Genomic DNA, 13,398 nt, shown 5'->3' with positions numbered 1-13,398 from the left:
TTTCCTTACGCCATTTACTCTGTGCGCCCACACCAGCAAAAATGTAAAAAAAAACTACGTCTCCACATTGCCTCCGTGGGTAAATATGGAATGTTTTTATTTCGTGTCATATGACATTGATAGATAGTGTAAACTACCTCTAAAGCGCTCGGCACATACGTCGCGTTGAGCGTTGTGTTACAACAACCACATGAAAACTTCAAGAACAAACTTGGCATCACTTACACATTTTTCATGTGGTTGTTGTTTTCAACGCGCAACGCGTCGCACAACGTACCGTATGTATTTGGTCCATAACGCATTTTTTGGTTACTGACAAGTTTACTTGCGGCAAGTCCCTGTTTGTAGGAGAGACACTCAAGGGGAAAGGAAATGGAAAAAATTGCTCGTATCAGCAATTTTCAGGCAATTCCTTTTATATTTTTCGTATTTGACATTATTTTCATTGTTTTGAAAATAAAACTTGTCGGAACAGCGGCTGGATTCTTGTTCTATGAAAATTTGAAATGAAAAATATTTTCTTTATAATTTTTTTCATTTGACATTTATTTCCTTTATAAAATTTTTCATTTCACATTTTCATAGAAACAGAATTGATCCCCAGAATTGCCATTTATAAACGCAAGAGGGAAGTTTAAAAAGGAACGAGGAAAATTGCCGTATATAAACTCGCCTAATGTAAATCAGGACCTCCTTTCATAATATTGAAACTTGCCGTGTGTGATTTTTAAGTTTTAAGGTAGCATTTATCTCCGTTTATGCTTTAACTCTCTTTCTGCATGGGCACCACTTTTCTCAGTCCCTCTTTAAACCATCATTCCGATTTTTTTGAGTTGATTAAAGATTAAAGAGAGACATATTCATTGCGAAAAAATGAAAATTTTAATTAAGAAATAAATACTAGTTATTGCCCTTTAAAATGTAAAATATCTGTTGAAGCAAAAATAAAACTCAAAAGAAAAGCAACAAAATTCATAGGATAATGATAATTTAAAGGCAAAGAATACACAGTTGCAAAAAGGCAGACAAAAATAACAAACAACAAAACAAAAGACGTCTAGCTATACAACAATATATTTTGTAAATTGCGTATTTGTGTGTGCAACAAATAAGAAGTATATTAAAACATTTTAAAAAAAATCTGCAATATTTTTTATAAGCCGTTTGTTGTTCTTAGGCGGCCTCTCGTCTCTCTGTTGCAATTTTTTGCATGTGTTTGTCGGTATTTTTGTGTGTGTGAGTGACTTGTGAAAATAAACGCCAAAAGAAAGATTGCCAAAAAGAGAATTTGTAAATTTTTGACAGGTAAGAATGTTAGCATAATCTACTGGTGTGTGTCCTAAACAGAAACGTAAGACTTTTTGTTTAATATTATTTATTTATCTTAAGGAAAAGAGCGATACCTGTAATTTGTATTTTAATCGTCTTAAGTCTTGAAAGCGTTAGAAGGATTAACATATTTGAGTAAAAACTTTACTAATGCCTGCAATTGGAGCAAATATTTGCAACCGTCACATGCCATACGCGCAAATACAAGTTTCACAGCTAGCGAGCAAATTCTGAAAGTTTCACACAAGAACACATTTTCATTTTCGTACATCATAATGGTGTAGATTGTAGGACTTGAACCAAATTTATATTATTGTTAAAATTAATACGCCATCGACAAAGAAGTAGGAATCAATTTCTTATCTGTCTTTGGATTTTTCCTTTTTCTAATTTTTTGGTTATTCTGGACACTGGTATTTGGTGGATGCGTTGCTGCGTGCGTGTATCATCTCCTGTGTTCTCTCTATTGTCATCGCCGCCGTTGCCACCATTACGAACGAACGACTATCAACACCAACATCACATCTTTTCCAAAGGTTGTCCGTCATCACAAAACAACAAAAGAATTGCAATCAAAACAACAACGAGGTGGTGTTGAAGAACGAAGGGGAAGAAGATTCACTCATTCAGTCGCAGTGAGTGATACAAGAAAAACTGAAGGAAAAGAAAAAACAATTGCGGAAGGTCCATAAGAAAGGCGCCGTCACTGATACCAAAAAAAGGTACTAGAATTCAATTCTATTATATGTAGACTATGTTTTATACTATTACAGGATATGCAATATATGAACTTAACAAATAATTTGTTTTAATTAGGAACAGAAAATTTGTTACTGGAAAGGCAGCCCTCCTCCCCCAATTAATCTGACTGCCGCCAACAAAACGACGAGGCAGCACATCATAACGTACGCTAAGAACGCAATTGAAAATGGAAATAGAGCCGGATCAATCTATGGAAGCAATGGACATACAAGAAATCGAATCTTTACCCGGTGCTGAATTGCATCATCAACAGCACCTCAATAAACTACACTTGCCACCCTCGGCCGGACAACTGCCCAATGAAAATGGCAATGTTCCGCCTCAACAATTATTAGCTGATTCTGGTTCGCCCTATGCCAATGAACAAGAAATGACAGCTGTTGAAGACGGCCCCAAAGAGGACGAATTCCGTTCAGAGGCAACGTTCTCATTTGTGGTGAAAAATATTGCCCAACAAAAGACACAAATATTGTCACCTCCCGTGTATGTGCGCATGTTACCCTGGAAGATTATGGTAATTCCTAACGATCGTGCTCTAGGTTTCTTCCTCCAGTGTAATGGTGAAAATGAATCATCTTCGTGGTCATGTAATGCTATAGCAGAATTGAGACTAAAGAGTCACAAGCCTGGCGCCAAACCATTTACACGCATGCGTATTAAGCACTTGTTCTTTGCTAAAGAAAATGATTACGGTTATTCAAACTTTATAACATGGCAGGAGCTTCAAGATCCTGAAAACTGTTATATTCACAATGGCGCCATTACTTTAGAAGTATTTGTTCATGCTGATGCGCCACATGGTGTCTTCTGGGATTCGAAGAAACACACTGGTTGTGTTGGCCTTAAAAATCAGGGTGCCACCTGTTATATGAACTCTCTGTTGCAGACTCTCTATTTCACCAATCAGCTGCGTCGAGCCGTTTACAAAATTCCCACAGAGGCTGATGATAGCACCAAATCGGTGGGTCTATCGCTGCAACGTGTATTCCATGAGCTACAATTTAGCGATAAACCCGTGGGAACCAAAAAACTTACCAAGTCCTTTGGTTGGGAAACTCTAGATTCGTTTATGCAACATGATGTTCAAGAATTTCTGCGTGTATTGCTGGATAAGCTGGAATCAAAAATGAAAGGCACCAATTTGGAGGGTACGATTCCCGGCCTGTTTGAGGGTAAAATGTCATCTTACATTAAGTGTAAAAATGTCGATTACAATAGCACCCGCTATGAGACATTCTACGACATTCAATTGAATATCAAAGACAAAGCCGATATTTATGAGTCATTTCAAGATTATATAACACCAGAAACATTGGATGGTGATAATAAATATGATGCCGGAGTTCATGGTTTGCAGGTGAGTTGAACATGTATGCATACCTACCTACCTTCTTATCAGTTGTTTACATATGTGCGATTATTACACTTGACGCATGGTGCTATTCGCGATTCATTGAGTTATAATAAATGAACATTTTGAAAGAACTTTTATTGAAAAGTTTAGTTTAGAATTATCCAAAGTTCGGCTTAAGGGGTTATCTGTCCATTGTTGTACCGACAAAAAAACTTTTTTTTAAAGGGAGCAACCCATATTTTTATGTATGTGTTTATTTTTTTGTCTGAAAGAGCACATCTCAAACTACTTCTTAAATTTTTGTTCTGGAAAAATATTGCTTAGTTTTGTGGTAAATGTTTACCGGATTAAGTTGAGTTTAAGCATTAAGCTCTATTTTTTTCCACAGGTCACTCTCGTCATCCTGACCACAAATATGTATAACATTTATGGGGGAAGTCGAACTTCCCGAGATATGAGTCTCAAAGGTTGTGATCAGGGTTGCAAGACTTAAATGTGGAAAAAATGTGAACCCGATCCGAGCTAAATCCTTAAACAAAACTTGCTCCAAATCACAATATTTTTTTTTCATTCCATAGCTCATATATCAGCTAATTTTGCTCCGATCGACATGATTTTTTTGCGGAATACCTACACTACCTGCACTTCAAAATAAACTAATAAAATTTTTGTCGAATTTTTGAAAGTGATAAGTAGGGGTAACCTCTTAAGCCTACTTTGATATCCAGTCTGGAAGAATTATGACACTTTAACTACAGATAGTTAGGACAGAGGACATTTTGCTCTACACACATTTTCCCTAACTACACTTTTATGAATTTTTGAATACTCAACGAATTTCCTTAGTAACTAAAATTCAAACCGATCTCTTCCATTCATTTTTAATTCTTTTTTTCTTTCTTATTTATAGGAAGCCCAAAAAGGTGTTCAATTCACTTCATTCCCGCCTGTATTACATTTGCATTTAATGCGTTTCCAATATGATCCAGTCACTGATAGCTCTATAAAATATAATGATCGCTTCCAATTTTACGAACAAATAAATCTAGATCGTTTCTTGGAGAAGGAAGGCGAAACCAAAGCTGAATATATTCTACATGCTGTCCTAGTGCATTCAGGTGATAATCATGGTGGTCATTATGTTGTTTATATTAATCCCAAATGCGATGGCAAATGGTTGAAATTTGACGATGACGTGGTCTGTACATGCTGGAAGAATGAGGCAATCGACATGAATTATGGTGGTGTGGATGAAGAAATATCATTCCATCCAAAATGCAGTAATGCATATATGTTGGTATACATTCGAAAATCGGAAATTGAACGTGTCCTCAGTGATATACCCGAACATGAGATACCCAGTGAGCTAGTCGAACGTTTGGATTTGGAGAAACGCATAGAAATGGCCAAACGCAAGGAGCGCAGTGAGGCAAATTTGTATGTATCGATACATGTCATATTGGAGGAGTATTTTGAAGCACAACAAAAACGACGTTTATTCGATTTGGATAAGGTACACCAACGATTGTTCAAAATGAAACAAACACAGACAATTGACGAAATGATGGATCAATTTGTTAAGTCCTTCTGTATACCTAAGGAACGTATGCGTGTCTGGATTATGTACGCCACACAGAACCAGAAGTTCCTGTACTTTGATTTTCATCGTGAGGGTGGTCGTTCCATTGATCAGATAGCAAGTTCACAAAAACCATGGGTAATTTTCCTTGAATTGGCGCAACCCGATAAAATTGGTCGTGCCCTGCCCCCCTTCGATCCGAAGAAAGAAGTTTTCATCTTCTTCAAGTATTACGATGCTCGTAACAAACGACTCAATTACATTGGATGCTCCCAACAGCCTTTGGGTAGATGTTTGGCTGAATTGGTGCCGGATGTTAATGCTCACTTGGGCTTCGACCCTGACACCGAATTGACCGTTTTCGATGAATGCAATGACCGCAAAGTAACGAATTTGAATGACACTTTAGAGACTATATTGACATTGAGTCACGACAATGCCGAACGTGGCAGTCTTCAGGGTTATATATTGATATTTGAAAAGGAGGTGATTGATCCAAAGCTTGAATTACCAACCGTTATAGATTACTTTAGTGACTTAGTTTATCGAGTTGAAATCACATTCTGTGATAAGAGTAATCCTAATGAACCGGAAATTGTATTGGAATTATCAAATCGTTATAATTATGATCAAATGGCCCAAGCTGTGGCTGAGCGATTAAATACAGATCCCAATAAATTGCAGTTCTTCACTTGTACTGGTAGTTACAAGGACCAACCGGGCACGGCCATACAATATAACCAAAAGGTAAGCGAATTTTAATTGTATTTTTTTTAAAATTTAAAAGTCGGTTGAGGTTACTATCCGTAAGCAAATAATAATAAAATAAACCGCTTCAATTTGTATTGGGCCCGAATTTTAACTCTGCATACAGAGGGACCAGAACTAAGGGGTCGATTATCGATGGCAATTATCGTTGAGTTGCGTTGTCGGTTGCCAAAACTACTTTATGTATGGCAACTTTCAACTGAAGTTGCGAGTCTCAGTAGACGAAGCGGCCAGAAGTAAAATTGGAAGGAAAAAAACATTTTCTTAACAATTGTTGATTATTTGCATGATTAATTAATTTTGTGTATCAAAAATATGGCGAAAATAACAACAAAACAACAGTTTGAAATATTAATTGACAAATTGAGTGCAAATCCAATGTACACATGGGTTCCATATATACAGCCGACTAAACCAGGGAATTTCGTTTTTGAATAAAAATGATTTTTATTTTTCTTTTTTTTCCTCCTCCATCAACTTCGAAACGATCCAATTTGTCCTATATCAAATGGACAACTTCCTTCAATACGTTCTACAATGTAGATTGAGCAATGCAATTGTTGTAATCATTGCCATGGGAATTTTTAAAAGTGGGGGTATTGCTGTTGATCTGTAACTTTGAAGTCATCCTTTAACGTTTCCACAATGTAGACTACGGCATCCTTTGGCAATGGAAAATACGCCTTAAACCTAAAATAATTTACAGATTATACAGATCTTTCCAACATGAGCTTCAACTTACAATGTAGATGGCAATTCCAATGGATTCGACTTGTCCCTCAAATTTCTTCTAATAGATGTCATGTCCTGTACATTTTCTTAATCATCAAAAAATAATTCATCTGAACTAATCATATGATGTTCCAGTACTGCAAGAATCTACTAATTTTTACTATTTTTTCCGATAACATAAAGGAAAATATGTTATCGTAGTAAAAAATAGTAGCTTCTTGCAGGTTCTGGAAAAGAGCTATTTTAAAATAGTTTTTTTCTTTTTTTCCGAATTGTGCCTTTTAGATTTAATAGAGTTTACAAGTTTGAAAAAACACTGATCGATAACACGTTTATCGACAACCCAGTTCGGTTGACTTCAATAATACAAAATTTCATCTCAGTTGTGCTGATAACTGACAACGCAACCCAAGTTTAGTGGCAATGCATAATCGACCCCTAAATAACTGAAATAAACACGAACATATTTGCGTTGCTACAACATATGTTCATATGTTCAATGACATGTTTAGCTATCTCAAAGATGTTTAACCCAAGTGAATGAACGATTTAACACCTAGAAACGTCGCACAATGGTTCAGAAATCGATTTTAATTAATGGGTCTATCTTGTATTGCCACTAAACTCGAGTTGCGTTGTCAGTTGTCTGCGCGACTGAGACGAAATGTTGTACCATTAATGTCAACTCAACTGGGTGGTCGATGAACATGTTATCGATCAGTGTTTTTTCAAACTTGTGACCTCTATTCGCCAAAAAAAAAAAAAAAAATACATTTTAAAAATAATTGCGCTTTGGATAACTCTTTTGTGTATTCTGGACAATATTTTAATATTTTGGCTGAGTTTTCGAGCAAATTTGGAAAACAACCCAAGATTGGAATATAACCTGCCCATTGAATCTTCGGATCGTCAAGTTTTATTTGCTGTCCCAAAAAATGATAAGTTCGGTGGAATTATATTTTGATGATGAAGAAAATGTACAGGACATTGCATCTACTAGAAGAAATTTGAGGGACAAGCAGCGTTACCGACAGTTTTTGGCCGGAAATCGTCAAAAAAAAATCGTCAACAAAATTTGGAAAATTGTCAAAAAATCGTCATCATGATCCAAAACTAGGTTTGGTTACCGTTTAATGCGATTTTTTAGCCGATAGGTTTGTCAATGAGACTGACAACATAAAATATACAACCCACAGCAATAAATATAACCCAATCTCACTTAAAGGGTTGTCCCTAGTTGGGCAGACCAAAAAAACTAATTTTCTTGAATTGTTTTCAAAGAAACTACCAAATTTTTTTTAAAGTTCGTTCATCAAGAAAGATAGGGCACATCTTACACTACTTTTTTATTTTTGTTGTTGAAAAAAATTGCAAAGTCTTGTGGTAAATGGCTATCTGCAAAACCCTTTATTGTAAAAGCGTTTTGCGATGCCAACGATGACTCGAAAACGGATGGGTCGATTATCGTACATGTTTGTAAGCATTTTAAGAACCTATTAATCTTGCCTTAAGGCGAAACAGAATTTTAAACAAACTTTTTTATAATAACAATTTAACCGTAATAGTCAAAATTTCGATTTTAACGAAAAAAATTGATCGATTTTTTTTTTTAAAAAGGCAATTTTTTTTAACTGTCTCGCTTAAGTGCAAGACTTTTATTTATTTAATAAGCTCACCAAACCATGTGAAGATCGGTCAATTCGGTTTCGAGTTATCGGTGACACCTACTTCAAAAATGCTATTTCGAGAAAAACGCATTTAAAGTATTTATGCTACATAAAAATCTCAAGAAATTGTTCCCCTCTTGAATTTTTTTTTGCGGCACTTTTGTCACCTTTTTTTTTTTTGAAAGTGACAAGTATATGTAACCCCTTAGGTACCGCTATAAAACAGCTTGCAGAAGATGATAGTTTTCCCCGTGGTTTTCTAGTTTGCAGTAATGCAGCAAGGTAAAGCTGGGTACACATTGCCAGTTTTGAATGACAGATTAGCTCAAACATCGCTTGATTGACAGTGAGTGTGACCGTCCATGTTTGTCGGTACACGTACATTTGGTTGATGGCATGGTACAAATACACAGGTAGCCGCATCGACAATTGTTGGCAACATAAGATGTCAAAATTTGACATCAATTCAATGCAATTGACACATTATGTTACCATCAGCTGGCATGATAATGCTACCTGTATTATTGTACCATGGTTGATGGGCAGTCGAAAATCGACAAAAGAGGACATTGGTCGGAAGTATTATACATATCTCCAAAAATTTTCAAGGAAAAGATTTTCATTCATTAAAAATCCTACATGAAATTTTTCAGCTCATGTAAATCCAAGATGAGGCAAAAACTATGAAAATACCTCTATTCCAGATATGTGCCTAAATAAAGCCAATCCGTCTCGAAATTGTTCAAAAACATTAAAATAGCTCATGAAACCGAGTTTGGAATATTGCTTTCCTTAAATACTTTCGTGAAATTCTGGTCAAAATATCTGCACTGTAAGCTGATGATCATGTGGAAAGATCTGTATAATCAGTAAATTATCTCAGGTTTAAGGCGTATTTTGGATTGCCAAAGGATGCCGTAGTTTACGTTGTGGAAACGTTAAAGGATGACTTCAAAGAAAGTTACAGATCAACAGGAATACCCCCACTTTTAAAAGTGTGCGCAGCGTTGCGATTCTTGGAGGACGGAAGTTTCCAAAAGTCCCATGGCAATGATTTCAACAATTGCATGGCTCAATCTACATTGTCGAGAGTATTGAAGGAAGTTGTCCACTTGATAGAGGACAAATTGTGCCAAAATTGGATCGTTTCGAAGTTGACAGAGGAGGAAAAAAGGCAAAATAAAAACCATTTTTATTCAAAAACGAAATTTTCTGGTGTAGTTGGCTATATAGATGGAGGATGTTCGTCATTTGTACTTAAACTGAACCTACTGTATTTGTCACCAAATTCATTTGCAAAAGATTTGCTGCTGTCCGCTCCAAAGGCGATAAATTCACTTATTTTGATGGACCACCACCAGTGTCGTTGAAGTTTTTTTTTTTTTATTTTGAGGCATTTTCTTTTTTAACTTTGCTTTAAAGTCAATCCAGGCTCTGCCACTCTTCAGGTGTTCGTGTTGGAGGTCCTTGGCTGTTTAAAATGTCCGAAATGGACCTCCACGCTTCATCCGCTGTGGCTTTGGTTTCACCAAAACTCCGGAACTCCTCGGGCTAAGTTTGGATTTTCACTCAGTTTATCAATTAATATTTCGAACTGCTGCTTTGTCGTTATTTTCACCATATTGATACACAAAATTAATTAATTATGCAAAGAATCAATAATTGTTAACAAAATGTTTATTTTTCCTTCTATTTTACTTCTTGTTTCTTCGAAAATGTTCACTGCAACTGAAAATTGGTGGTTGCTGAAAAACAGCCGCTTCGTCAACTGAGATTCGCAACTTCAGTTGAGAGTTGCCATACGTGGATCAATTTTGACAACTGGCAGCGCCACTCAACGATAATTGTTATCGACCCCTAAGTTCTATGGTCTGCTCCAGTACTGCAAGATTCGATAGTAATCATATTGAAACTAAGGAAACCAAAAATTTATGTCAAACTATTGGAAGGTGTGGGCGTGGTGTGCTCCTAAAGATGGCAATTTTTCCCTATTTTGGAAAATACGTATTTTTTGCAAATTTCTGGAGAAAGAAATAGCATTTTCTCAGAAACTATAACAGATATTTAGTCTGTTCCAGAACTGCCATAATCTACTAATTTTTACTATTTGTTTCGACAACATAAAGGAAAAATTGTTATCGTAGTAAAAATTTGTAGATTCTTGCTGGTTTTCTGGAACAGACCAGTTGTGTTTGTTCTTTTTTTTTTTTTGTTTAACAAATTATCGTGACGTTTACAGGTACCACATTTTAGTGAAATTCCAAACTTAGTGGAGTAGAAATTTTCGGGACAGCATGAAACAAGGTTTTTTTTTGAATTTTTTAAAAAATTCAATACAAATTTCTTAGGTCATGTTAGCTCGATTAATTCAATTAATTAAAAACGTTCATGAATAATGACCTTCGTCCTAATAAGACAACATTAAAACAAAAATTTTAAATTTTTAAAAAATATAATATATATAATTAAAAAAATTATTTTTTTTTCAAAAAAAAAAAAAAATAGATAAATAAAAAACAATTATAAAATTTATTATTTATATATTTATCATATATTGAATATATAATAAATAGGAGCAAAACATTTATAGCATTAGCTGCTTAGACCATCAGCTGTGAAAATGCACAGCACAACAATATTGAAACTTATTTTTCCAAATATTTTCCTTTATTCTTTTCAGGGTTGTCTCAAAGATCTATTGGCATTGGCATCAACCAAGCAAAGCAATCCTAAAAAGCTTTTCTATCAAAGACTGTCACTGAGCATCCACGAACTTGACAATAAGAAACAATTCAAATGCATTTGGGTTTCAAATGACCTCAAGGAAGAAAAAGAATTGGTATTGTATCCAAATAAAAATGATACAGTTCGAGGTTTATTAGATGAGGCGGCTAAAAAGATACAATTTTCGGAGAATAGTTCGAAGAAATTGCGTTTGCTAAAGGTGAACAATCATAAAATCGCAATGGTTTTCAAAGAGGACACACCCCTCGAATCTCTGCAAAAGGCCACTGAACCCATAACACCTCAGAGTACTCAAAAGACGTTCCGTATTGAAGAAGTGCCTCTTGAAGATTTGCAACTGGCTGAAAATGAAATGCTCATACCGGTTGCCCATTATAGCAAGGAAATCTTTAGCGTTTTTGGTGTGCCATTCCTCATTAAGGCGCGGCAAGGTGAACCATACGGAGCTCTTAAGCAGCGTATACAAAAACGCTTGAATGTACCCGACAAGGAATGGGAGAATTATAAGTTTGCCGTTATCGGTGGCAATACACCAGATGTCAATGACAATACCCTCGTTGATTTAGCCGTGTACCGACCATGGAATGGTAATACGCCCTTCTTTGGCCTGGATCACATCAATAAGTCTCGTAAACGAACATCGTTGAACTTTTCCGAAAAGGCCATTAAGATTTATAACTAAATTAAATAGTAACACAAATACACTTAGAGATCACATATAAACACACACACAAAGTACACACCCATATACACTATTATTACAAAAAATAATGGAATAAAGAACAGTAATGTGTGAGAAAATTAAGAAAATAACTAATCAAAGAAATGCATGATGATTTTTACGAGCAAAAAAACTCCAAGAGGCGAAATGAATGATGAATCAAATTGCACCAAGTGTAGCCCGTGTTGCACCAAGTGTTGTCCAGCATTCTAATAATATCTCTCAAGATCATTTTTGTATGGAAACCATTTATTAATAGTATTTAAAATGAAAAAAAAGAAAATCTTGTTTGGAAATAAAGTGGTTCCAAATAATAGGTTACGATACTACGAAACCAGCCAGCCAACAAATCAACAAAACATTAAACATCTGTTCTTGAATGAAAAGAAAAGCAGAAAAAAAACAAATATCGATCCTTATTATGCTGAAAGTTCGTATATATTTATACACACAGCCAACCTCATCCGTATTCGGAAACTCGGAAACATAAACGGAATCGTCATGAAATAATTCAAATCAAAAATAAAATTTATTGAGAGAACAATTCCCACAACAAATCGCCGGACATATATAAATATATTTTACAATAGTAAAACTACCACCTCATCAACAGACATCAGCAGATATCACCACGCAGACGAGACCGAAAACGAAGAGCAGAGCAGCAACAGGCTGCATAAACATCAACAACAGAACATCCACGAAATAATGAAAATTATACATAACACACTTCTAATGAGGAAACTAAGCGTTTGTTATTTATGTTTATTATTAAAAAAAGAAAAATTATATATTATAAATATGAAAAATTTGCAAAAAAAAAAACTATAAAATTTAAAACTCTGTCAACTGTAGTTAAGATATGCTTCTCCAGCAAAAAAGAAATAACAAAAATTAACCTAAAAATTATAAATAACTCAAAACAAAAACCACATTTCTATATAAAGCAATTTAATTAATTTTAAACGTTATAAAAGAAAGAGAGGTAAGATGAATGAATATATAAATCCTAAGATAAAAAAAAAATAATGCCGCATAAACGTATCGATATAATCTACGATTTTATAACAAGGGCGACGCTCATAAGCTGACTTCCGAATCAGATGCTTTGTAGTTTTTTAACTTTGTCAAAATTTTTAAGTTGCACACCCATGCATTTACAGCTATGTCACAAATTCGATAGTTTTGGTTTTAGCTTTTCAGATTTCGATCGATTTGATAAAGTTCAAAATTCAAAAAATACAATTTCACTTGCAAAATCAATATTGGTTTCTATTAATTTTCTTGTTTAGAGTTAAGACTGATTATCGAAATTATTTGCAAGTGAAAAAGGAAAGCCAAGGACTCGAATCCACACAGCCACCAAATTATGTGACCGGTTTGGCTGTTAGTTGGGCAGCTCTTCAAACATATCGACTGTGGAATGGCTTCTCTGTCCTATAACTTTTGGGTTTTCAAATGCAAATGTGTTTTTATACAATAACGGATTTTTTTTGCTTTGTGAGTTTTGGCTTTAAACGCTAACACGCCGGGACAACATTTTTTCATAAGTTTTCAAGGACGTGGGTTCAAATCCCAGCCTGGGTTCAGCCTGTTTTTTTTTTTTTCTTGTTAGGGCGAAGATCATTTTTAATGATTTTTATTCATTTTCTCGTTTAGAGTTAAGCTTGATGATTGGTTTTATTTGCAAAGAACTGACGTTTCGGAAATTAGTCCTACTAATAAAACTAGGGACATAGAA

At 35.0% G+C, this 13,398-nt stretch overlaps 1 protein-coding gene across 4 annotated transcripts; it reads left to right on the top strand.

The window, feature by feature from the left end:
* Positions 1 to 788: 788 nt before the first annotated feature.
* Usp7 (Ubiquitin-specific protease 7) lies at positions 789 to 12,443 on the top strand. 4 transcript variants are annotated; one of them, XM_073971747.1, is made up of 6 exons: positions 817 to 1,115; positions 1,178 to 1,305; positions 1,866 to 2,051; positions 2,146 to 3,448; positions 4,356 to 5,771; positions 10,872 to 12,443. In XM_073971747.1, the coding sequence occupies exons 4-6, from the start codon at positions 2,258 to 2,260 to the stop codon at positions 11,616 to 11,618; spliced, it is 3,354 nt and encodes a 1,117-aa protein (XP_073827848.1). In that variant the 5' UTR covers positions 817 to 1,115; positions 1,178 to 1,305; positions 1,866 to 2,051; positions 2,146 to 2,257; the 3' UTR covers positions 11,619 to 12,443. The 4 variants fall into 4 exon arrangements, with proteins under 4 accessions (XP_073827847.1, XP_073827848.1, XP_073827849.1 ...); XM_073971746.1 differs by having other exon boundaries at positions 789 to 1,305; XM_073971748.1 differs by lacking the exons at positions 817 to 1,115; positions 1,178 to 1,305 and adding an exon at positions 1,306 to 1,351.
* Positions 12,444 to 13,398: the final 955 nt, after the last annotated feature.

The sequence above is a fragment of the Musca autumnalis genome, unplaced genomic scaffold (assembly GCF_047663935.1).
Source record: "Musca autumnalis isolate F117 unplaced genomic scaffold, ASM4766393v1 scaffold_3, whole genome shotgun sequence".
NCBI lineage: Eukaryota > Metazoa > Arthropoda > Insecta > Diptera > Muscidae > Musca > Musca autumnalis.
The sequence above is the reverse complement of the archived record's forward strand: the minus strand, read 5'-3'. Positions and strand labels throughout refer to the sequence as shown.

Excerpts from the sequence above, each read along its gene's own strand:
- Usp7 (XM_073971746.1), top strand. The coding sequence starts at position 2,258 with ATGGAAATAGAGCCGGATCAATCTATGGAAGCAATGGACATACAAGAA. Across the intron at positions 3,449-4,355 it reads CCGGAGTTCATGGTTTGCAG|GAAGCCCAAAAAGGTGTTCA; the intron begins GTGAGTTGAACA and ends TCTTATTTATAG. Across the intron at positions 5,772-10,871 it reads CCATACAATATAACCAAAAG|GGTTGTCTCAAAGATCTATT; the intron begins GTAAGCGAATTT and ends TATTCTTTTCAG.